This window comes from Drosophila elegans, unplaced genomic scaffold (assembly GCF_018152505.1).
Source record: "Drosophila elegans isolate 14027-0461.03 unplaced genomic scaffold, ASM1815250v1 contig_476, whole genome shotgun sequence".
NCBI lineage: Eukaryota > Metazoa > Arthropoda > Insecta > Diptera > Drosophilidae > Drosophila > Drosophila elegans.
The window spans coordinates 2,700,941-2,724,978 of record NW_024545863.1 but is presented as its reverse complement, the minus strand read 5'-3'; the positions used below and the strand labels follow the sequence as shown (position 1 = coordinate 2,724,978).

The 24,038-nt window shown below is 39.1% G+C and overlaps 5 protein-coding genes across 7 annotated transcripts; 1 reads left to right on the top strand and 4 right to left on the bottom strand.

The window, feature by feature from the left end:
* Nucleotides 1-1,654: 1,654 nt before the first annotated feature.
* Nucleotides 1,655-2,462, bottom strand: LOC108148480. Its single transcript, XM_017275514.2, has 2 exons — nucleotides 2,045-2,462; nucleotides 1,655-1,971 (listed from the first exon to the last, which is right to left on the bottom strand). The coding sequence occupies exons 1-2, from the start codon at nucleotides 2,444-2,446 to the stop codon at nucleotides 1,732-1,734; spliced, it is 642 nt and encodes a 213-aa protein (XP_017131003.1). The 5' UTR covers nucleotides 2,447-2,462; the 3' UTR covers nucleotides 1,655-1,731.
* Nucleotides 2,463-3,434: 972 nt separating this feature from the next.
* Nucleotides 3,435-4,176, bottom strand: LOC108148479. The gene has a single exon (XM_017275513.2). The coding sequence runs from the start codon at nucleotides 4,171-4,173 to the stop codon at nucleotides 3,490-3,492; it is 684 nt and encodes a 227-aa protein (XP_017131002.1). The 5' UTR covers nucleotides 4,174-4,176; the 3' UTR covers nucleotides 3,435-3,489.
* A 222-nt stretch (nucleotides 4,177-4,398) lies between these two features.
* Nucleotides 4,399-5,888, bottom strand: LOC108148481. Its single transcript, XM_017275515.2, has 2 exons — nucleotides 5,467-5,888; nucleotides 4,399-4,761 (listed from the first exon to the last, which is right to left on the bottom strand). Exons 1-2 carry the CDS (start codon nucleotides 5,842-5,844, stop codon nucleotides 4,540-4,542), a joined length of 600 nt encoding a protein of 199 aa, XP_017131004.1. The 5' UTR covers nucleotides 5,845-5,888; the 3' UTR covers nucleotides 4,399-4,539.
* A 1,275-nt stretch (nucleotides 5,889-7,163) lies between these two features.
* LOC108148633 (protein phosphatase 1B) lies at nucleotides 7,164-13,708 on the top strand. Of its 3 annotated transcripts, none has more exons than XR_001774568.2 (7): nucleotides 7,164-7,507; nucleotides 8,656-9,548; nucleotides 9,612-9,729; nucleotides 12,770-12,875; nucleotides 12,940-12,994; nucleotides 13,294-13,418; nucleotides 13,674-13,708. XR_001774568.2 is itself a non-coding variant. In XM_017275745.2 (6 exons), exons 2-6 carry the CDS (start codon nucleotides 8,736-8,738, stop codon nucleotides 13,686-13,688), a joined length of 1,107 nt encoding a protein of 368 aa, XP_017131234.1. In that variant the 5' UTR covers nucleotides 7,164-7,507; nucleotides 8,656-8,735; the 3' UTR covers nucleotides 13,689-13,708. The 3 variants fall into 3 exon arrangements, 1 of the variants encoding a protein (XP_017131234.1); XR_001774569.2 differs by having other exon boundaries at nucleotides 13,513-13,708; XM_017275745.2 differs by lacking the exon at nucleotides 13,294-13,418.
* A 1,011-nt stretch (nucleotides 13,709-14,719) lies between these two features.
* Nucleotides 14,720-16,800, bottom strand: LOC108148632 (dynein assembly factor with WDR repeat domains 1). The gene is made up of 5 exons (XM_017275744.2): nucleotides 16,456-16,800; nucleotides 16,320-16,395; nucleotides 15,796-16,242; nucleotides 15,330-15,674; nucleotides 14,720-15,278 (listed from the first exon to the last, which is right to left on the bottom strand). The coding sequence occupies exons 1-5, from the start codon at nucleotides 16,493-16,495 to the stop codon at nucleotides 14,771-14,773; spliced, it is 1,416 nt and encodes a 471-aa protein (XP_017131233.1). The 5' UTR covers nucleotides 16,496-16,800; the 3' UTR covers nucleotides 14,720-14,770.
* Between the last annotated feature and the right edge of the window lie 7,238 nt (nucleotides 16,801-24,038).

Here is a 24,038-nt window from a genome sequence, read left to right as displayed (position 1 = left end):
CAAATGGCCATTGTTTTGGCCAAAGGGCCGACGACAAATTCGGAGCCCAGACTCGGACTTTTTGGCCTGACTCCTGATAAAAATCGGCGGTCGCAAGCTGCGCGATCACTGATCTGATCTGATCGACAATATTTATGGCTCCTCGAGCGGCAGCCAGAAAAATGTCTTGCTCTTAGTTAGAAATTAGAGCAATTAGCTTTGACCCGCGGCTGCTACATAGGAATACAAATTCCGCATAAAAAAAGGGAAACTAATCAATTGGAATAGGAATAGTAGATGACCTTTACCTTACCCTCTTCTGTATTCTCGTTTGGCTACTGTGGGTGTGCCTGTCTCGAGTCTCGGCTTGTAAACAGTTTCACTATCTGATGATTATGTAATTTATAGGGTTCCTGGCTACCTGTACCGATCCGTTGAGAAGATAGTGCCACATAAATAAGTGTGTCTGGCATAAATGTCAAAGGGCATTTAATGAAGTTATTAAACGCTGGGCCCGTAGAACCCGGCGCTACTGTTTCCTAAAGGGGGGCGTTCTCAGTTCGTTTTGGTTCGGCGATCATAATCTCAGGACTGAAACTCAGACGGAGACGGTGACGGAGACTGAGATCCCTGACTCTTGCGAGTGCTTTGCATGGGCACTCTGGCCCAAACTGGTTGGGCAATAAAACGCTTGCTATAACGAGCAACAAAATTTGTAACGATTCAATTTAAGGCTACATACAACATGAGCCGTACGCCGTCGGCAAAAGATGAAATAGTCGGAATAGGTATATCCTAGCCCCCCCCCCCCACAATTCCCCCCGTTTTGTGTGTGTTTTTGGCGCATGTTGAGGATACCGACTTCGACTTGGACTGCGACTCGGAGCGGCGGTTCGGTTCAGTTCAATGAAATTTATGAAGACATGACTGGCAATTGTAGTTCGAGCAAACGTCGGCCAAAAAACCAGCTCCACAGAGCCAGAGTTCGACGATCCTGCGACGCCTACTTGGCCATTGCGATTACAACTCAATTGTGGCGGGCCAGCTCGCAATTGTCAATTGATTTTCCAGCCAATATTTCACAATTAATTAAGCGCAAAATTTGTGAACAAAGTCGGGGTGTGTCGGCGCAGTCCCTCAAAAGGAATGTACCGCAGACAAAGACAAGATGTGAACTGATTTCACTCGTACCTGTACCGCCACAGGTCACTGAGATTTCATTCTGCGGGGTGTGGACAGGTCAAAGGATGACCAGCCACCATTGATAGATGCCCCCGATATCGGCGAGCATCTCTCTTCAACTGTGGGAAAACTGCCGAAACTCCGTGGGACTGTCGTTAAATGCGGACATAAAAGAAATTAGCCGGATAGTTTCGGTTTCGGCACTGATATGATTACAAATTTCGGGTGGTCCCAGTTGGGGTTTCAAAAATTGGAACAATCTTTTAAAATAAAAAGGAAAGTAGTTCAAAATAAATATAGTATTATTTAAAACTCAGGAATTTAATCAATGATTGTAAACATTAAATTGAATTTAATAAAAATAAAATTTGGTAATCTTGTAACAAGAATATTACGATTTTATATACACTTTCCAAGTTAAGTAGCAATATCTTTTTGTGTTATCATCAAACTTATAGATTTCACATTGTTTAAAGTATGGTAAGTAAACACATTTTTCAGGCACAATCTAATTTATTTATTTTTTTTTGCATTTTTATAATAATTGCTATTAATGGTAGTAATTAATAATTAGTACCAGGTTGTATAATAAGACCAATCTTTAGTGGTCTCCTGTGGCAGAGGAGTTCCGCCGAGACACCTGTTCAGGTGTTCATAGGTGCTGGCGGTTTCCTCCACATAATGCCTATCGGCATTATTTTGGCAATTAATCATCTGTGTATCCAAAGTCTGGAGGTGGATCTTGATGTCAGAGGCGGCTTCGGTGGCATCTGCCGACACTTGGTACATGGTCTTCGATTGCTCAGCGCCCTAAAGAATATTTAACAACATTGTTAAATAGTTTCTCACTTTTCCCTAATAAATTTTCTTTCAGTAAGCTTACCACATTGGCGAAGCACTCGAAGGACAAAACGTAGTCCACAATGGATGAACAGTCGAAGAAGGTGCTGCAGCCGCGTTCACCAGTCAACTGGATTTTATAAAGAGTGCTGTTCCAGGACGCGATCACCGCGTCACTACTGACATCAAAGTTCTTCTGGCATTTGGCGTAGTCCACCTCGAGTTGGGCCGATAATCCATTGAGAAGGGGAATGTAGTGGCCAAAACAGAGCTGCGAAGCGTAGGAATCACGAGCGGCCAACGTGTCCGTTTGCTGCTGAAGTTTAAGAAGCCTCGTGTTTGTTGGCAACTTCAGCTTTGAGGGTTTTAACTTTGAGGAAATGCTTAGGGCAGAAATCAGGCCAAAGGCTAGTACCACCACCAGCAGTGAGAATCTGGAAAACATTGCTGAACGTCTTTGTCTTAACTCTTGACTGGATACACTAGATATAAAGCACAACGCTTTTATATCCATTACCCGAGCATCTTATCTTTTTCGGTCTTAATTGTCTCGTGTTTGGGGAAGTGTACCTACTGGAATTCTTAATTGATTTCTGAAAATTGTTAGCCCATTTTACTGCGCACAAGTTAAATTACATTGTTCAGAAATCAAATACAAAGATATCAATAACAGTTAAATGTAATTACTTCCTTCTCATTAATAGAATGTTTCAAATAGGGCTCTTCTTCGAGTTGAAAATATTGAAAAAATAAATTTAATACCTTAAATTTGCAAAAACCTTAGGAACTTTTTTTAATAAGTATTCTAAAACCAACATTTACTATAAAAGTTCTAACAATTTTCCCTATTATGCCAATTTGTGGCAATAATACCAATAATGTGGTTTAATATTTTAATTTTCTTTTTTATATTAATTTATTTTTGTCTTAAAGAAATAAGTATACTGTCTTAATAAATCAATTAATAAAATGAAAAACAAATCTTAAAGAAGATATTGTAAAAGGTTTTTTAATTTTAATTATTACCATAAAACACAAACATTTGGACGAGAACTCAATTGTTATTGGTTATTGTTAAAACTAAATTATTTAATTTATATAAACTCAATCATGATATTATAAGAATTAAACCATCTGTTGCTGCTTCCAAAAAAATATATTAAAAACTAGTAATTGTCTTGCACCAAAAGACAAAATAAATGTAGTGCAACATACAGCTCATTAGATTTTCATTTAGAAAAGTCTGAAAAATCATTGTGTGCTCATGTTTGTACCTATATTACTTTGTTTCTCCGTCAGGGAAAAATATAAAGACAATCAGTCAAGAAAAATGACTCATCCGAATCAGTTTTGATTTAAGTTAAAATAAAAATGTACGGTTCAGACTTGTTTTTAGATACAAAATTAAATTTTTAAATGCCAATAATCAATAATTAGATTGCCTGATTTTTCTTTATTTTGCTCTTGAATACATTTACATTTTCTAAACTAATTAACTGCTGGCGCTGCAGTGGGTGGAAGTGGTGTGGTATAGAACGTGGTATGGTATGGTGTGGTAGTTCGGATGGTTGTGTCGGGGATTCCCTTGAGACAGTTGTTCAACCTCTCATAGGTGTCGGCTGTGTCCTCCACATAGGTGCGCTCGGCATTATTCTCGCAAATTTCTCTACGGGACTCCAGAACACGATATTCCTCCTTGATCTTGACAGCAATCTCCGTGGCATTGGCCGAAATGCCGTAGAAGGTCTTGGAGCTCTCCGCAGATTTATTAGAGGCGCATTCGAGGCGTGAGACCACGATGTCCAGGTCCTGTTTCTCCGGTGTCCAGCAGGTGCAGTATGAATTGGGGCTAGCGCAGCCAATGTCGGCAGCCTTTAAGATATTCTGGCGATCACCTGAGTACTTCGCATTGACCACGGCCGTGGAATTGTCATAGCCCGTTATGCAGGCTTCAAAGTTGGTCTCATAACGCGCCGCAACGTTCTCCAAAAGTGGTCGATAGATCTGGAAGCACCTGTTGGAGATGTCCGAGTGGGTTGCTGCCAGTTCATTGCTCTCCACCTGCAACTCCTGGATGTGGGAGTTTGGTCTAATCGGAATATGTAGCTTGGACGCCAGGGAAACGCCCAGGAAAAGGCAAAACACCAGGATCGGGGAATGTTTCGGGAACATCTTTGGATGAGAACTTGACGGTGATGGATCAACCAACCCATATTTATACGGTTTACACTCTGTGTTTTACTATCTTTTTAATTACCCTTTAATGTAACATAAGTTCAATTACTGATAATAACAAGTTCAATGGTTTCAGTTGGCTTGCAAGAAACCTTATCACTTATTCGTCAATTAGGTATTGTATTTGAGGTAAGTGAAATCAGATATTGTTATACAAGCATATAGAAGATATCTAATATATTTTCAATGAAAACTGCAACTAGATTAACTGATCTTTGGTCAACTGTTTTTTAAAGAACCACAAAAGTTCGTAAGTGCAACCATGCTAAGTTGCCTTGAATTGTAGAGTCCTTCGTTTTACATCTACAGGTCAAAGCTGGTGGTGGGAAACTCCCAGGTAGGGTCATAGGCGCAGGCGATCAGATCATCGTAGCACTGGCCGTGTTTGGTCTTGTAGGTTCGCTGGGCCTCGAGCAGACAAGCCGTTTGAACCTTCTGGATGTCTCCCAACCTCTCCTTCAGGCTAGCTCCGTAATCGTATGCCTTGTCGGAAGCTGAACCAAGGGCCGCAGATCCGGCAGGTCCCTGCAATTGCATGTCGTTAAATATTATTAAAAGAAATGTTTATTTATATATGACAGGTGACAAAAATAATGGTTTCTGAGACTAAAAAAAATGTATAGAGGTAGTGGAAATTGCAAAGTTTTACATTTAATGTTGCCTATTCAGCGTTTTTCTAAAATAAAATATAATATTAGTCTCAAATAATATACAGATGCGGTTAATAAAATAGTAGTAGAAAATTGCAAAAAAAAAACATACCTTTAATTCTTTAAACATATTTTTTTAATGTGCCATAATGCTTACATTTCAATAAATAAACGGAGACTTAAAAATCCTTTGAAATTGTTTAAGTTTTTCAAGGAAACTCTTAACTGTGAATAATTCCTTAAAATTCACTTACCAATATAATGTTGTAAGCTATATTTAAAATACTCACTAATCTCCAATTGGAATAAAAATGTTTTCAGTATGTTATCTGTTTGCGTAATTTAAAATTAAAAAAAAAAATTTTTATCAATCTTATTTAAAAAATATTTTAAAAATACAATACCTATATTAAATGTGTATTTTTCAATTTTTATATTGGCCCAATTTAGTTTATAGACTTAGCTTTGCGAAATGATAAAAATTGGCTTCCAGTTATTTTTAGTTGCTACTTTCAAAGGCTAAGACTACTATTATTTTGACCGCATCTGTATATCTGTCTTGCTGTTTCGGGACACTTACACCTGAGGCCAGACACTCGAAAGCATCGGAATTGGACTCCTTTCCATCGCACGTGAGCAGGGAGTAGCAGGTGTTCTTCACAGAATCGGCTAGTTCGCTGCGAGGGTAGTCGTAGCTGGAGTCGATCAAGGATTTGGCTACCTCGTAGTCTTCGTAGCAAGTCCGGGAATCTTCGTCGTACTTATCGGCGTGCTGCTTGAGGAGCGGAGTGTAGTAGTCGAAGCATTCCATGTTGAAAACATCCGACGCCCTCAGAGCCGGAGAGTCACGCAGAAATTCGATCAGTGTGCTTTCCCCCGTAATCTCGACGGAATTGGGAACCACAGCACCGTAGACGGCACCAATGGCCAGGAAAAGAGTCACAGCCTTGAACAACATTTTCACTTTGGGCACTTGAAGAACTTGGTAAGAGTGTGAAGCCCAACAGGCCAGTTTTGGTTTTTATACTACCCACTCCGTTCGAAAACCAGATTTCGAAAATTTACGGTCCCGCAATTATCGTGTGTAGTTTTTATTCAACCTTTATTATCAGGACGCCTGTCATATAAGCATTATCAGTGAAACCCCCGAGATTCAACCTGCTAACTCAATTGAAAACTTTCTTTGTGCTATTTCAAAATCGTATTTTTTATTCTGATTCATAAACAATTGATTTAAAAAAAAAATCACTTTATTATCAGTAATATCATTATCTTTCAACGTCAAATATGTGTACCTAAAAATATGATCGTATATTACTTTCTTAATGGAAAATTAATTTTAATGATATCTGCGCCGGGTTATTCTGTTGTTTATTGTTACCTACTGTTAACAAAAGCTAATAAATAAATTTCATCTAAGAATTACCTAAGGACTCTGCTGATTCTTTTTTACAACTCCTATTTTTTATATTAAATTATGCCATTTAACCCCGTTAACCCCGTTGAATGAAAGAATTGGTATATATTTATTAATAATCGGAGTTATATTTTTGTATAATTTAAGAAGGACTCATAAATTTGGTATACCAAGAGTAGTTTTATTGATCCTATATTGTCTTGACGTTTATTGAAAGTGGCCATAAAGTAGTATCACTGATGGCAGCTAAATTCTCAGAATTTAATCAGTTATATTGAATAAATACTCTCTCAATTTAACGATTTAAATACGTTAGATTTTTATTTAATTGTTATCTTTTAGCTTTGAGAATAATAATTAATGAGGTATATAAATAAAGTTTAAATTTATTGTAGGAAATACTACTTTAGTTCAGACGTTTTTACTTTCCCATAACATTTTTAATTTATTTTAGCTTATAAGCTAGATAATATTTTAAGAATATTTAGTCTAAAGCTTTTTTCGATCGGAGGCAAATATATGACGCTATGCATTTTCAGCTTTTTTTGCTTTATACAATGATTTTTTTTTTTTTTAATTCTCATATGAAATTGGTAAAATAAAAAACTGGGTAGGTAGCCGGGTCATTTTATATATCCCTACTTTTTTAACCGATAACTTTTGTTCTGTCCAGACTGAAAAACGGTAATTTTTTACTTCAGCGGTTAACTTTTCCCGATAGCGGGGACACTCCCAGCGAAGACACCTTCCACTGATATCGATATTAACGATAGTTATATTATATATTATTTAGTTATATCGTGACACATCGATATTTTCGGTCTGACTGCTTCGGTGTTCTGCGAGATTATTTAGTGTGTAACACGATTTTCTGTCTGGCAACACTGTGATGGCATAAACATTTATCCACCTCTGGTTACCTTTGTCAATCAAAATATTAGAAAAAACTTCATTTCCGCCTGAAAAGTGCAGATCGAAATCGTGCGAAAGTGTTAAATAGCGCGTAAATCGACCTTAAATTAAAGAAGCGCTAAAAGGCGAAGAAAAACACGCTTGAACACACGATTTTTTGTTCTTAAATTTTCACTTACGGCAGAGACGCACACGCACGCAGCTCATCGAAGCACACACACTCGCACAGAGAGCGCAGCGCACTCACACACAGCGGCAAGAAGCGGAGACCATCAAACTTAAAATTTGCGAGGTGAAAATAACGAGAGCGAAGGCTTTCCCAGCGCCAAAGTTCATAAATCGCGAGTGTGTTTTCATTAACAATATTTTGGGGGCCATGCCGGATTTACCCCACACCCTGCCCCGCTCCCAAAAACGGGGCTGCCAACTTGCGCGTGTTTTTAATTTTTTTTTTTTGTGAATGGGAAATAAATTGTGGATGCTGTCGCGCGCAATTTTCCCACATATTCCTTTAACTGTATTGTTACGACCACTTTCGAGTGCTTAATTTAGTTGCCCAAGCGGAAGGACGAAGGCGCGTCCTTGATAAATCGATGTGTGCCAAAAGGGAAGGCAAAAGAAACGAAGGGCATACAGGAAATAACGGTGAAAAGCGTGGGCGGCAAGCTGCCTTGAGGACTTCCGCCCCGCCCCCTTTTGTTGCTATTCGTGTCCTTGCAGTCGGCTTAAAATAATCGTTCTGAAATCACGGCAAACTTGCCTTGCCAAGGAAGCCATAGAAAGTTCAAGCTACATATTAATTAAGTAACGACAGCTGATTCGGATTCATATTTGCCATGTTTTTCCCGCTCAATACACGGTTATTTAAAATGTCTTTAAGCTTCAATACCGGATTTTAATTTTTAATATTAAAAGATTAAAATCCTTAATTTCTTATTTGTATTAATTGTATTGTTGTAGGATAACAAATTTGTTCTAACTTCGAACTAAATTAGTACTAAGTAATACGTAGTAATAATTAAGGACTTTCTAGGTTTAATTCAATTATCCCTCCAAATAATCTGTTAATGCACATTCATGATCAGAGTTCCATAGAATTGCAAATAATTATTTCATGTTTACCTGAAATCAAAGTAATCTAGTGAGTCAACTCAACCCATTTTTCTTGAAGGCTCTAATAGTATTTAATTGATTTTCAAAAGCGGAGATTGGCATTTCCGTTACATTTCATTACAATAAAAAAATATTTCGTAAGAACGTCAAAGGCTGAAGTAGTTTAAACGAGAAGAACTTGTTAGTAACTTGAATAAAAAGACTTTAGCACTTTTATCCAAGACCTTCCCTTTTGGCTCTTCAACGTTTTGAATCGCGAGTGCCTTTGCTGGGAGTTCAGGTTCAAGTTCAAGGCTTGTTTATTGATTACCTGTTGCATTATTTCAGAATTCTTGGCACCGGCGAGTCTTGGCCCAGCGAACGAATTGCACCCGCCCGGCACACAGCACACAGCATGTTCAGTGGACATGGGCGGATTCCTGGATAAGCCGAAAACCGCCAAGCACAATGACCAGGGCGAGGGCAACAAGCTGCTCTTCGGGGTCAGCTCGATGCAGGGCTGGCGGTCGGAGATGGAGGACGCCTACTACGCTCGTGCCGGGCTGGGGGATGTCCTGCCGGACTGGAGCTTCTTTGCGGTGTTCGATGGGCACGCGGGATGCAAGGTGTCGGAGCATTGTGCCAAGCATCTGCTGCACAGCATCATCAACACCGAGGAGTTCATAGGAGGCGACCACGTGAAGGGCATTCGCACCGGTTTCCTACGCATCGATGAGGTGATGCGAGATTTGCCGGAATTCACCCAGGAGACGGAGAAATGCGGCGGAACCACCGCCGTGTGCGCCTTTGTCAGCCTCACGCAAGTGTACATCGCCAATTGTGGGGACTCTAGAGCAGTCCTGTGCCGCCAGGGAGTTCCCGTTTTTGCCACGCAGGACCACAAGCCCATTCTGCCGGAGGAGAAGGAACGCATTCACAATGCCGGCGGCAGTGTGATGATCAAGCGGGTGAATGGCACCCTGGCCGTATCAAGAGCTCTCGGGGACTACGATTTTAAGAACGTCAAGGAGAAGGGACAGTGCGAGCAGCTGGTGTCGCCGGAACCGGAGATATTCTGCCAGAGCCGTCAGGATAGCGATGAGTTCCTGGTGCTCGCCTGCGATGGAATCTGGGATGTGATGACCAACGAGGACGTGTGCAGCTTCATCCACTCGCGAATGCGAGTGACCAGCGACCTTGTGAGCATTGCCAACCAGGTGGTGGACACATGCCTGCACAAGGTGAGTCCTAAACTCAATTATATCCAGCAGATTTTAACACTTTGCTCACTATTCGGAAAACAGGGTAGTCGGGATAACATGAGCATTATCATCATTGCCTTCCCCGGAGCTCCGAAACCCACCGAGGAAGCGATAGAGGCTGAGCATCGGCTGGAGAAACAAATCGAGAAGATCACAAGAGGTTGTCTAAGTCGTCTACTCTGTTTATAACTAATCGTAAACTGTTGATCCATGGCGTAGTGGTCTCCTTCTTCTCCGTGTCTTTATCGAACCGAAATACGTATACATTGTACCTTGAACGCCATGAGCGTTTCTATAAGGCCCCTCTAAGGGCCACATCCCCGACCTTAAGTCCTTCTAGACTAGTTTTTGCCCCACTTTGTTCAAAAAGTCGATTCCAACAGAACAGTTCCTTCCAACAGTATCTCCAAAACAAAAACGATATTACAAAGAATACCAAACCATTGCCATTACCAATGCCAAAAATGAACCTCACACGCACCCACCTCAAGTACAGTGAAAGTTCTCTTGGATAGATAATAATACGTTGTTTTGAATTTAAACATTTTGCAGGTATATTTAAGAGGCAAAAAGGCTCAATTCGAATTTAAAGATTAATCAAATTATTAGGTGTTGATATACAAATTATACTTTAATTCTCACAATTTATAAAATGCCTGTGATAATGGCTCACAAGATATAAAGAAGAGTGTAGCGATTACATATCTTGGCATCTTTATGATAACGCTCATAATATATATTTCAGAGAATATTTAGTTTCAGTTGTATAAAATACAGCAGAATTTTATTTGTAACCCAGGGATTTTCTATAGAGAACTTTCACCGTATATTGCCTGTACAAATATGTAAATGGGGGCGAGTGTGGGCGTACTACCAATATCCTATCGCTAATGCATAGTAAATACCTGAATAGCGTGTTAGTTTGTCATATCTGGTGGCTGTGCGTGTGGCTGACCACAGTTCCTTTACCGTGTGTGTGTGCCTGAGTTATAGTATTATTTATACATGCCTGTGTGTACCACAGCCACTGCCAAAAGCGTTCCATGTATGCGAAAATCCAGCCCATTTAGCCTTATTATTACATATACACAAAAATATTAACAATTATCGACGAACCTGCCCGAGCTAAGTAGTTAAATGACCCGTCATCCAGTTTGTATATACAGTTTGTACTATACATACTGGCCACGATGCAAATCAATCAAAGCAAATTGCAATACTAAACGTAGGCAGGTATTGACACTCAAAACAAACACTTGGAATTGATGTAACTAGTAGGAGTAGTGAAATAACACGTATTTTCTAAGCAATTAACGTATAATAGGATGTCTTCAGAGAAGATTCTTTGTAGGTAAATTGTACATAAGCTGAGAAGCCGACAGAAACCTTGACAAAAGCAATGAAAATATATTTTATGAACTAGCAACCGCTCAGAATAATTGTAGTCGTATTACATGGATTATGTATAGAAAGCAATAAATACTAGAGAAGAATTTCTCTGAGACTTCAGTATTCGCAACACCAAAGTGAATTTCGGCCGATATCCAGAGGCTGAGCTTCAGACGTGACCTTGTTGATAAAGACAAATACTTTAACCCGATTCTTACGATTTACAAATTGCGAATTAGTGAATAGAACTAGAGCATGCATTGCCCACCACTGGCCAAAGTAGCTAAACCAAATTTGAAATATGAAAACCTAGTATAAGGAATTAACCAATAATGGAAAATACTCAATGTCCAGACGAATTACTTAGCCTAGAGTAGACTAGCCAAATGGTTTTTGAATGTTACGTATACGTAGGTTAAATGAAACCGAATTGTAAACCTTATGCTCACCAACTGTTGTGCTTGTTGTTAACGAAGGCAAACGATTACTTTACCCAGAAACGATCAAACATATACCACACAATCTAAGCAATTCCCCCGAAATGTTTGTATCCGGGTTCCATGATAAAACGGTGACTCAGCCAAGAGTGTAAAACACACACAAACAACATCCTAACATACACGATTTATAGTAATTAATTAATTACCACAGATGCAAGTCAAAAATATAACTTAACAAAAGATTCGAAAACCAAAGTCAAAGTGTTTGTCTGCCGTTCTATTGGATTAAGTTTTCTAGTTCTCATTTGGTTTTCATTCTCTTCCTTCCATTTTCTTTTCACATGCACAAGACAGTAAGCAAATCTTATATATTTCTCAAATATTTTTCATTTTATCCAAAAACCCGTCCCAGCAGATCATTTTTTCATTTCGCTTTGTTCCTTAATTTTTCTTGATTTTTTAAGAGCCAGATTTTATCTAAAGTAATCTGTCAAAAGGTAAATTTTAGCCATTCGCTGTCGTTGTTTTATGGTTGTTGTTCGCGCCTCGTACTTCAAAACCCCAATTTCTAATACATTATTGCCACACAAAAGCGCGAATTAGCCAAATGGGCCAAATGTCAATGCAAGAAAAAGAAACAGAAAGCAATTCAAATTTAAGATGAGTGAGCATAAGGTACGTCTATAATTTTGTAGTTTGTCAATTTTCGCAAGTCACTATGTCATTTCGTTATCGTTTATCTTATCGATTGGTTGGTTTAATTTTATTTTGCCTACACCCGCCCCCGCCCACCTCCAATAAATGGTTATCTGTGTATTAATTGTAAAAAGTGATCCACACAATTCAACAGATAATCGAAAATGCATGCCTCCGTAAGCCACAATACAAAAATGAAACAGTTTCTAAACGAAATCACTTGACTGTTCGTAAAATGTTATACCTAAAGATTCAATTTATTTCTTTCTTAAAGATATTTAAAAAAATTGTATATTTAATAAAAAAAATAATACACAAACCGTGCTTAAAATGCGTGATTAGAACTATAATTAAAAAAAATACTTTTTTATTCTTCAAAAGAGCATACAACTTTTCTACAGCTTTTTTTTACCCATCGACCATGCATCAAGTTTATTCTATTCCCTTGTTATTAAATCGCTTGAGATGGCCACACATTTTCCATTTTAGTTGAATTTTATAACAGAGTTCATATCAATATTGCATTTGCTTTAAAGTAGCTTAACTATGTAATTCGTGTTTCTTTATGAACCATTTATGTACATAAATATTTATTTATAAAAGTCTTTTAAGCTAAGATCGGTGCCTGTTAAAAACCCGTGTCTAACCGTTGTATTCTCTCTGATTTTGTTGCAGACGAAATAGAGTCTAGCAAGATAACCGACTACGTGGATCTGCTGAAGTGTCTGCAGAACAGAGACGACATTGAAGGTCTTCCACCCGGTGGCGGTCTGCAGTCCAAGTGAGTAAAACATGTCCGAAAACAGCGACCTTTGATAGCTAATCAGCGGTGTTTACCTTTACAGATATCACGTTATCGAGCGCACATTCAAGCAAGAGTTTCCGGATCGACCATGTGAAGTACGAAATCTGTTCTATAATCTCTAACTCGGTTCGCTGCGCTTTCGCCACCGCTAACATACATATTTTAATCGCTTGCATAGCACCGTTTTTGGTCATTATAGCCTTTGAAATTGCCTTGTTTTTTTCTGATTCAATCAGTAGATCGACACAAGCGGATTTGGTAATGATTGAGATATCACAGTTTCATTCGATCGTCACCATTAATCACTGCTATCGTTTTATGTTCAGTTGGGGGTGCCCTTGCCCACGAATCGTAACCTCTAATCTTGGCTACCTATTCTCTTTCTTTTTTCTAGCTGTATGCATATGATGATATATGAATTTTGTAATGCTAATTGTTCATTTTAAATCCAACCAACAACCAACAAACCAGCAAGAGAACAAAGATAACTAAACATCCTAAGCTTCACATACTCTAAATGTAAGGCGATAATCCATTATGTTGCTTGCCTCGTCCCTGTATCATCGACCTGCCTCCATACTGTTTCGCTTTGTTTCGTTTCTTTTGTTTCAAGATTTGAGAGAACCGCATGTCTGTTCCTGCATGTTTCATCTTATTCTACCCACTTCCGTTTCCGCTTCCGCTTCAGACGCAAGCTTGTATCCTGTGTGAAAGTGTCCTTAACAACCGGCTCCCCATCATGGTCAATAATCGAGATATTTGTTATTCTTGCAGAGTCCAACGCATTAGGTTGCAGTCGAAAAACAAAACAAAACCAGTTAAACAAATGCAGCAACCAGATCAGAACAGAAAGCAGAGCCACACAACTTGAACGAAGCAAACAAACAAACAAACAAACAAGAACACACACCAAACAGTTTTCTACTTTGATAAACACAAAAGAAAAACCTACTAATAATGATAATAATAAGAATAACGATACATTTATAGTTTATACGAAGCAGTCCTAAACACAACAATACCATACAAACAGCCACGCCCCACACAACTCTAAGATTTAGGTGAGATCTAGAACAGAGCGTACCTGAGCAGAACTCAGAGAACCCGAAATCGGATAAAAATCAAAGGATGGCTAAAAGCCAGCAGCAGAACCACACCCAGAAGATTACTCCGAACAGTTTCCCAGCCATCTTTGTGAATGCTAACCCTCTGTGTGTCCTATCGTTCCGTCACTCCTCATCAATCAGCAATCACGAGTACAACCGCCAGAAAACAAATTCTTAAAAAATGTGGAAACAAAAACAGTAAAAACAAAAAACACAGGAGTCGCTCCAATTTTTGTGTAAAAGATCTTTTTTTATTTCAAGAAACCATGTATTAATTATTGATTCCGAAACGAAAGCGGACTTTTGTAAGTTGTAAAATGTTTGTTACCGAAAAAACACTTTTTGTTCACCTTTTATATATGTATATGAGAAGATGTGTCGCCAAGCCTGAAGCGAAACTTAATAATGTAAAGTAAAAAATGTTTAAACAAAACAAGAAAAAAAAAATGGTAAAAGAAAACCAAACTAGCAAACAAAAACTGTAACTATCTAAATATGGAAACGAAAAAGTAATACCTAAAACCTAATGTTAGCGAAGCAAAACAAAACAAAAGCAAATCCACAATAATGTCCGATCTTAAAGAAACGAGAATGAAAACTAAGAACTATTAATTTATAAGATGCAAGTTGATGATGAAAATCTAAAGAGAGAAAAGCAAAATTACGCTCGAGTTTGTAGTAAATGTTGATAAAAAAAAAAGCGAAACCCCAAGTTTTTAATCAGTCGATTGATCAGTCGTTCAGCTGCACTGTGTACCAGTCGTATCACCTCCAGAAACGACAAGTGTTATCCTTGGAGGCGGTAAGAATGGCGTCTCCTGAGTAGCTGTAGGCACAACTGAACACCTCACCTTCGTGCCCGGCCAGAACTTGGGAGCACTGTCCGGTTTCCGAGAGCCACAGGCGAGCCGTATTGTCCGCCGAGGCTGTGAGCAACATGCAGCCACTGGGACTGAAGCACACCTTGGACACCTCATCCGCATGCCCTGCCATCAGGGACAGCATCTCCAGCTGGTCCGCGGATCCCTCCACTTTCCAAACCCTCGCCGTGCAATCGCTGCTGCAGGTGGCCAAGTGTCTGCCAGCTGCATCAAAGCACACATCGAGCACTTCATCGCTGTGCTTGGCGGCCAAGTGAAGTGCCTGATCCAGCTTTCTAATGTCCCAGATCCTGGCAGTGTTGTCCAGGGAGCCCGTGGCTATCAGCGATCCACTGAAGTTCCAGATGCAGTTGGACAACTCTGCGCTGTGACCCCGCAACTGATGGCTGAGACTGCAAAGGGAAGTTATAGAAACGCTCTAATTCGGACTAAAAAAAACCCACCTTTTGCTCCTCACATCCCAGATAGCTGCCGTATGATCGAACGATCCAGTGAGCAACAACTGACCATCGCGATTGTATCGCGCTGCAATCACCTCTGCTCCATGATGGCTGAGTTGCTGCAGTTCATGGGACGTTTCCACATCGTAAATTCGGGCTGTTCCATCCATGGAGGCGGTGGCTATGGAATTCGAATGCATCGGATGAAACTCAGCGGCCACCAACTCGGCAGAGTGGCCAAAGAAAGTGCACAGGCACTGGCCACTGCTGGCGGACCAAACTTTGGCGGTGCCATCAAAAGATCCAGTCACTATTTTGTCGCTGTAAAATATATCACGAAGATTAAGGATCAAATATTATATATCAAATATTTGTCAGGTAATTCTTAGAAAAGCAAATATCTTTTAAATTAACAAAGGTTTTTAAAAGGAATAGGATCGTTCCTGAATTTGTTAGACAGAGTTTTTGACTACGTTTCTTCTCATTATTTAACAAAAACTTAATACAATACCAGTGAGGAAGATTGAAGCCCACAGAGAAGACAACATTGTCGTGGCCCGTGAGGATGTGCTCCACCTGGGCCGTTTGGGTGTTGATCACGTGGCAGGTGCGATCATAGCTTCCAGTGAGACATCGTTCACCACTCCGATCGAAGGACACATTTGTCAAGGGTAGAATGTGCGAGTTGTGGCACTTGTGCAGATAGAATTTCTTCTTGACTGGTTCACGAAGTTTCCTCTGCAGCTTTTCCAGAGCCTGTTTCAAGGCACTAAAGGTGTTTTGAGATCTTGTTACACATCCGCTGACTGGACGAGGTGGTGAAGCCTTCCCTGAACATCCAGGCGTTTGATCTTCCTCCTCCGCTTCGGCTATAGTTTGAAGTAGAATCCGGTCTGCCAGCGGTTCAATATTGCCTCTGAAAAGGAAAATCAAAGATTTATTACATATTTTTTAAATAAAAAAACTAAGTTATATATTTTAAACGTCACTTACTTTGAATCTAGGTCAAGTAGATCAAAATGACGCAGTCGTTCATTGCCCTTTGCTGTTCGATAGTTTATGGCCAGTCCTAGGATAACCCAATACAAATAAGTATCTATTAAAACCTCTGTATAATGACCTTTCCCACCTGGCGGATAGTAACGCAGAAAGATTTTGTTGGCACTCATTCCGAGGTTGTTGTGACTCTGACAACTCGGAAATTCCTGCACAACAAACTTCGCTGGCTGTCAGTTTGCTGACCTGCTTTAATTCAGCTTTTGTTGATTTGACTGGCTGCCATGCCAAAATCCTTGTTTGATCGATTCACCTTGGCTCCTTGTACTAGGTCTGTGTCGAGGTCTCAAGGATGAGCGCTTCAAGGATGTAGGGTAATGTATTCAGATTATATGCAGGAATTTGACTTCGCTCGTCTAACGCTTTGTCTCTATTGGTTGGTGTTGGTTGGCATTTGAAATTGGCAATGCTTGCTTTCAAAGCTTTTCTAACAAATGAAAAGCTTTTCATAGCTGGTTCTTCTACTTAGCCATTAATGAAACCTTATTTAATATGTAGAGTTCTCAAACTCATGTAAATATGGGACTTTCTGTTACCTTAAATTTATAAATTATTTTATTTATTTATTTTGGTTTTCAAAATTTCCTTTTCAAGAAAATGGTAAAATTAATTTCAGATTATCCATATTTCATTTTTCCCATCCGTTTTTGTTTCCGAGTCTTTCGCTTAATATTGTAAGTGCTCAAATATTAATGGGTAAGCACAAACATTTTAATAATTAAGAAGCTAGCTTATTGATTTTGGTTTTGACATTTTCGTTTTCATGCTGTTCCGTTATAGGACAGTTTAATTTAAAAAACGAGAAGCACACGACTAATTAACTTTTCTAGACTCCCACTGCCAGCTGTCGACACCAACTACTATCTGACCTCTCCCTAACCCTTGACCTACGATTGTCCTTTGGGAAACCCCTTTGGCATCTGACAGTCACCAGGAGCGGACGGCTAAATGGTCTCTGGCCATTAAACCTAATTAGCTTGTTTAAGAGGGAAAAGGAAGCTCGGGGCCCCCAGAGGCCAATTGGCTGCCGACACCTGGTCGCATTTTAAGCAGATTTAACATATGTCCCACACGGGCAGGCACGCAACCACCCACCCACCTACAATTAGATTGCCTCACCTGGCTCCTTCGCCTCGTTTTGGTCTTTTCACTAATTTAATTTGTTCAGTAATCGCTGCGTCGGGCTTGGGGCAAGGAGGTGAACGGAATTGTCTGAAAGCCGAAGGACGCCAGGCTGGGAATCAAGTGGGACACCCAAGGAACGGCCATTAGCCAGCCTACAAAAAGGCAAGCGGGAGGAACTTGGTGGGTGGAGGACAAATACCCACACCAGTTGACCATAGCCAATAATGATAAGTAATGATTAGATATTATCGCACCCAATTTCGGTGCACAGCAGCAGAAGAACTGAAAGCGACAGGCGGGCGATGAACAAAGGCGGAAACTAAATGGACAGGGAAAAAAGTGAGAAAATCGTGGGAGTACAGTGGGAAAATATGGACAATGAAGAAAGTGAGAAAATCTTCAGGGTACAGAGAAAAAATATGATACAAATTGATAAAAAAAAAAAACTTTAGTTTATGCCGCTATGTCGTGCAATTTACTATTTTATTACAAAAAAAGTATTTGGTATATATATATGTATATATCAATTTTTTATTTAATTTTATAATCAAAACATGTATAAACATACTTATTCTTTTATTCGCTATTTATTCCACTAAAATTGTTCTTACCATAATTTTATGATTTTTAAATCTAAAATTTAAAAGAAACTTGAAGACATGACAATTCTATCACTTGAACAAGAAAATTTAAACAGATTCTTAAGTTTTTCGTCTGTGTGTTGAAAAATTGTGCGGAAAACTTGTGTGGGTGGAGTAAGTGCAATGAGGTGGTGAGAGTCTGTGTCTTTGTCAATAATAAAACATTTCATTGAATGTCCATTGAATGGCGAGTGGCGAGCATGGGGAAAATGACAAAGTTCGAAAGATGGAAATGGAAACGAGGGCTTTGGCTCGTTTTAAGGGGGCAGGAGGCACCTGGGAGGTTTTCGCCCTGTCAATCATCTGGGGGTCGTGAGCGAAAGCAACAGCTGTGCCCATTCCAGAACATTCATCTCTTCATTTAAATGTCCGATGTAATTGGGAGATCCACAGGACTTGTGGCAAACGGAAGCTGTAAGGGAATCAGAGACGAACAAATGAGAGTACGAATGGAAATAAAATCAATTTAAAAGCCCATAAAACGCTTTCATAAACAAAGCAACAGACGGGGGCAGGCGAAGAGCATCGGTCGGATTTGAATTTATGCTCAATAAATTTTTGTTGATTTCCGGCAGGCGGCTTCAATCGAAATCTGTGTGTGTTAGGCATGAAAATGCGGCGTTGCATAAATTATAGACACACATACGAGCCTTACCTTTCACAAAAAGCCTCGGAAAGGTTGGAAAAAGAAAAAAATTTTACTGCCGCATTTTATGCGTGTTTGCTCGACAATTTAAGAGCTGGGTTCCTCGTTATCCATTTCGGCCAAATAATGCTTGAAAAGCACAAACTGCGAGAGGCCACAGACCCTTAGCCGATAGATCAGTCGAAGGGAAGGATGAGCTGTTCACATCGTGCAAAATATAAACAGATTTTCGGTTTGTGTTTGACTAAGCGACATAAAATTCGATTTTTGTTTTCCTTTCTACTATACATAGTAGTGCCGCCCGCGGCTGTTAGGATATCTGTTTTATTTTTTGCTTTTTGTTGACGTGTGTGGCCGGTTTTCAGGTTTCTAGCTAAAAGGAGTCGTTAGTGGCTTTCTAATTGGAGAGGGAAACTGGCTGGCGGGACTTCAAACGGTTGGTAATCGAATCGCCGTGCTATGCGGCACTAAAATCATTTTCACAGATTTCGGAGCGAAACCAATCGCTCTCTGTGTGGTAGCTTTTCCCTAGTAGATGGGTGGAGTGTGGAGAATGTTATGTATTTTTGTTTACTGTGCACTTGCATTCCGCTTGACTTACTTTGAGTAGTGAAATCATATATATATATTCCCTTAACATTTTTTACAATAAGAAAGATAATGCTTTATTGATCTTTCTAAGTATTTAAATTTTATATTGCCACACACGTGGAGGCAGGCAATTTTATTCCCTATCTATTTCTTTTAAGAGTTTTATAAATTTGTAAAATACCTTAAAACAAAATCCAAAGCAGCAGTAGGTTCTAGTTGGCTTAAACAGCATTTGTGAGCCAATAAACAACCTATAAACCTGAGCCTGTGCGAATCCCCAGCTATGACGCATTCTGCGGCTTAGCCAGTGAAAAGTTTATGACTTTGATAAATTAAATTTTGCTTGGCCTAAAACACACAACCAGAACCGAGTTTTCGTAGCTATCCCTTAGGTTTAAAAATATCAAAATTCGAGTTTACCCGGCAGCCCAGCAACCGGCGGAAGTTTATGGGCAAATTGTGTTCAGGCTGGAAACCTTTAACCGTTTATGCCCAATTGAAATGCAGACGCATCGAAATGTTATAAAATTTAATAATGGCCATGTGCAGGTTGCCAAAACCCCCTGCTCGTGTGCTCATGTTTTGAAGTTTTATTGTGGGCTTTATTAAATGGTATGAGGAAGTTCGGCAGGCATTTTCTGCGGTTTAGCGGCCGCATCAAGTATACGCACCATAAATCAGGGTCAGCGCCGGCAGAAGCTCCCTTTTTTTGGGCCGAACGACGCATTAAAGGCATAAAACCTGCTCTTAAATCGCCAACATGACCGTTCGTCATAACGGTAAGTGGTGCTTAAAATGAATTATGCATTGCCTTCGGTTGATATTATATTAAATCATACATACGGGTTGCCAGCCTCCAAGTGGGCAACTTTAACGGAGCTATTGCGGCCCTCATTCAGTCACCGAGATTTTCTTGCCACTAACTGTTCCCAGTATAACTGTCCCAGCTGAAAGATGAATGGCATGTTAATTTGTGTGAATTATATTGGCCATTTATTTCCACTGATTTCTGCTGGGCTTCGCTTTAGCCTCAGCTCAAGCTTTAACTTCGAACGCCATCGATCGCCTGCAATTGACACCGAATGACAGAGTAATAAGCAATTAATTATGGTTGAACGTACAAAAAGCCATTGGCTTCCCTGGGCATTCAACAAGTCTCTTTAGCAATGGATTTTAAGGATTTCCTAAAATATTTGGAATATATGACATTATACAAAATAAATTAATAAATTTAGCATTCTATAATGAATAATGAATTATTTTTAAAAAAAATCTAAGCCAATAACTTATTTCCAAAGCTAATTTCCTTATTTTTCTTCCACTTTCAGGGCAGTGGAATTTCATATTTTATTCCTTTCTAAAGGACAAAAATCAATTTCGAAACATTCACTTTGCCTGTAAGGTAAGCACTTTTAATTATACGTTTTTGTGTCCATTTCTTTTATGTATGCAAAATGTTATCGTTGTAAATTATAAAATGGAATCCATTAATGCAGGCGAATATATGTATGCATATAGTGTGTAGTTGCAGTCACACAACGCCATGATGGCCCATCTATGCAAAATTCATTTTCCCAAATAGTATGCAATGGGAAATGTGCGTGAAATTTATGCAAACAAGCTACGTTGGTTGTTGGTTGTCGCTTGGTTGGCTGAGTTCATGTGTGCAAATGACTTTCGAAGCAGATTATGTAAGTCGCTTAAGTTCATGCATAGTGCAAGTGACTTTCACTAAACACAAGTTTGTAAGCGATTTGCTAAGCTTGTACCTGGATGACCCTCTCAAAATCAAGATAGAAAAAACTGATAATGTCATTTTAAATTTCATATCATTAAAACGGTTAAAACATTAATACTTAAGGAAATGAAGCCATTTCTGCCCTTAAAGTGCTCAAATATGAATTTAATTAATGTTAATTGGCAAAATATTTTCAATTTGCACCTGTGCCAGCAAACAAAAGTGAAACATAACCAAAAGGAAATGGTAGAGTTAATTGCATATTGCGTATACGCCACGTTGCCTCCACGAGAGCTACGAGTGGCAATTTCCAAACATTTTTGTTATTCCGTTTGCCAGTTGTTCGGCACGAGTTTGTGATTTTATTTTATTTTTTTTTTATTTGGCTTGTTTTGTTTTGCCATTCATGTGCTTATGGGTAAAGTTTTCTGGTTTCTGACTGGGAAAGTTTCTACATTGCCGGCATATTGGGATTTTAGTGATTCAGCAGGGCGGCGAATTCAATAAAATCCCTTCGACCAATGACCACAACTTTCGCCAGCAATCTCGATCTGATCTGACTTCACCCCGTGCTCCTTCTTCGCCTCTAAGCTGCAATGCAGTGCAACTCAATCAAAATTTATTACACATACGCGCCGTTGTACAAAGTCGAGGTACGGAGAAGCCCAATCATCGGGTATAAGGAGTTTCTGTAGTTCTGGACGAACTGATGTTCACTTTCAATTCGTTTAATGGGTCACTTGGGCGTGTGGCCCGAAACTTTTCACGAGCTGGCAAACAAGCCATAAAAGTAAATAGCCAGCCACGTTGAAGTAGTTGTGCACATGTATTGCACAGAAACTAAATAATATGCAAAATTTGATCGAATATAAACTTTTGTAAATGTTGTTTAATACAATCTAACGCTAATATTAGTAAACAAATTGTTTGTATATAAGCGACTTTTGGGTGGTGTGTCTTTTAAAAAGCCCTTTTTTATTATTTAATTATTAAACCTATGTTGATTTTTGGCGAGGCTTTTATTTTAATGACTCAAGATCGAGAGTAACTTTTTTTGTGTTATATATAAAACTGTCATACAAGTTTAATAATAACAAATACCAACAATTTTGTGCTATTATTAAAGTTTTAAAGTAATATTTTTCTTGTGTGTAAATGGGTGCAAAGTGGGTGGTGCTTGGATTCCTCATTGGTCCTTTGGTAACCACAAAAGCGCACGCAACCGCACACCTGCAATATTTGTTAGACCGCGAAGCGACCACGCCCCCATACCAAAATCAGAGCCCTTAAATATAATCGCGGGAAATTTAGACATTGTTGGCATTCGTGCAAAATGATATTTGAGAAAGATAATCGCCCTGATCCAATGATATGGCACACACACGCCCAGATTGGCGTGGGAAAAGTGGTGAGAGGGGGTTCACAGGACATTGAGGAGATGGCGAAGTAAGTCATTCAACCGCTCGTTCCTTGGGCACAAAGTTCCTCTCACGTCGTCTATTAAGCTCACTTTCAAGTCAGCCTCTGGCGTTTGTAAAATAAGCTTAACGTCCTGCCCTGTGCGTGTGTGTGTGTTGGTCTGAAAGTGTGTATATGTGTGAGTGTGTGTGTTTGCGTAGCACCCGCACGTTGCCTTTTATATTTTTCAAGGCACATGCAACACCTTAGCACGCAGATCCTTGCCCCAAGCCATTTAGTTCGTTCACCCAACGAGTTCAGCTTGATTTCAGCTTTTTTATCTCCAACCTCAAGTAATCTGAAAAGCTAATTTTTTAAAGAACCTCAAATATTATTTTAATTTATGTTTAATCGAAAGGCGATCTGTGAAATCTCAAAAGCCATTTAAGATGCGGTCCACTTTTGGGTAAGAAGACCCCTTTAGGTTTTCAACAATTGAATACTTCTGCCAATTTAACTTGAAATATATTCTTTTTAATTTTTAAAAAATTTTTAAAGAAATTAATCAATTATTTACAAAATTTCACAGCTTACTGAGCTTAAAATATATTAAGAAACCATGAGAATTCTTATTAACATTCTTATTAAGATTCTTCTTATATTATTACTTTAACTTACTTCGTGTTTCACCAAAAATACAATCAAATCGTTGCCTCGATTTTTCTTTCTATCTGGTTTTTATTTAACTCTTATAAATGATTTTCATTCGCACAGCAATTTAGATAAAATCACTTTCAGCTGAAAAACATTTCCACCTTTCCACCGAACAACAGAGAAAAAAACATAAATATTTCGCCGTTCTTGCTGACGGCATATCAATGCGAGTGGGAGTGGCTGGGCTGAATGGAATCGTTTTGCCAGGTTTTAATCGCTTTTCAGATTAAAATGAACTCAAAATGGGAGTGCAAAAAGCTACAGAAATTGGAAATATAAATAGCATGGGGATAACAAAATTCTGCGATAAGTAGGGTATTTTGAGACTAACTCCCGTGTGTGATTTTGCTGGCATGAGTTCTTTTTTGGAATATTTATTGCGTGCCATCGAGCAGGTGGTGGCGCAGAATTGGCTGGTAAGTGCCGTGGGGAGCAACTCGTTCGTGCTGGCACGTTAATTGAAATTCGGGGATCCCAGGTGGGGCATATTCATCCATCGACAAGACGAACAGCGGTCTAAAATTTATGCGGGCACTGATAAAAAGTTCGGAATATTATAAATATTTTTGTAAAATTGTATTGTTATTAAGAATATATATTTTAGGGCTTTGGAGAGAAACGAGGTGAATTTAAACAGACAAAACATGGAGAAAAACGCCAAGCTATGGCTTAGTTTTTATGTGTTAAGCATTATTTTTTTAATCATATAAAAGAAAACTATTGTATAATTTTATACCTGGTTTATTCCAACTTCTTTGTAAAGTATACAATTCTATTAAAATAGTTACTGCTACTAAAAGAAT

What these genes read in the sequence shown, in the direction of transcription:
- LOC108148480 (XM_017275514.2), bottom strand. Translation starts at nt 2,446, where the DNA reads ATGTTTTCCAGATTCTCACTGCTGGTGGTGGTACTAGCCTTTGGCCTG. An exon ending in TCGAGTGCTTCGCCAATGTG is followed by an intron (nt 1,972 to 2,044) that starts GTAAGCTTACTG and finishes AATATTCTTTAG; the next exon opens with GGCGCTGAGCAATCGAAGAC.
- LOC108148479 (XM_017275513.2), bottom strand. Translation starts at nt 4,173, where the DNA reads ATGTTCCCGAAACATTCCCCGATCCTGGTGTTTTGCCTTTTCCTGGGC.
- LOC108148632 (XM_017275744.2), bottom strand. Translation starts at nt 16,495, where the DNA reads ATGAGTGCCAACAAAATCTTTCTGCGTTACTATCCGCCAG. An exon ending in CTACTTGACCTAGATTCAAA is followed by an intron (nt 16,243 to 16,319) that starts GTAAGTGACGTT and finishes TTTCCTTTTCAG; the next exon opens with AGGCAATATTGAACCGCTGG. An exon ending in TGGGATGTGAGGAGCAAAAG is followed by an intron (nt 15,279 to 15,329) that starts GTGGGTTTTTTT and finishes TTCCCTTTGCAG; the next exon opens with TCTCAGCCATCAGTTGCGGG.
- LOC108148633 (XM_017275745.2), top strand. Translation starts at nt 8,736, where the DNA reads ATGGGCGGATTCCTGGATAAGCCGAAAACCGCCAAGCACAATGACCAG. An exon ending in AATCGAGAAGATCACAAGAG is followed by an intron (nt 9,730 to 12,769) that starts GTTGTCTAAGTC and finishes ATTTTGTTGCAG; the next exon opens with ACGAAATAGAGTCTAGCAAG. An exon ending in GGTGGCGGTCTGCAGTCCAA is followed by an intron (nt 12,876 to 12,939) that starts GTGAGTAAAACA and finishes TTACCTTTACAG; the next exon opens with ATATCACGTTATCGAGCGCA.
- LOC108148481 (XM_017275515.2), bottom strand. Translation starts at nt 5,844, where the DNA reads ATGTTGTTCAAGGCTGTGACTCTTTTCCTGGCCATTGGTGCCGTCTAC. An exon ending in TCGAGTGTCTGGCCTCAGGT is followed by an intron (nt 4,762 to 5,466) that starts GTAAGTGTCCCG and finishes ATGCAATTGCAG; the next exon opens with GGACCTGCCGGATCTGCGGC.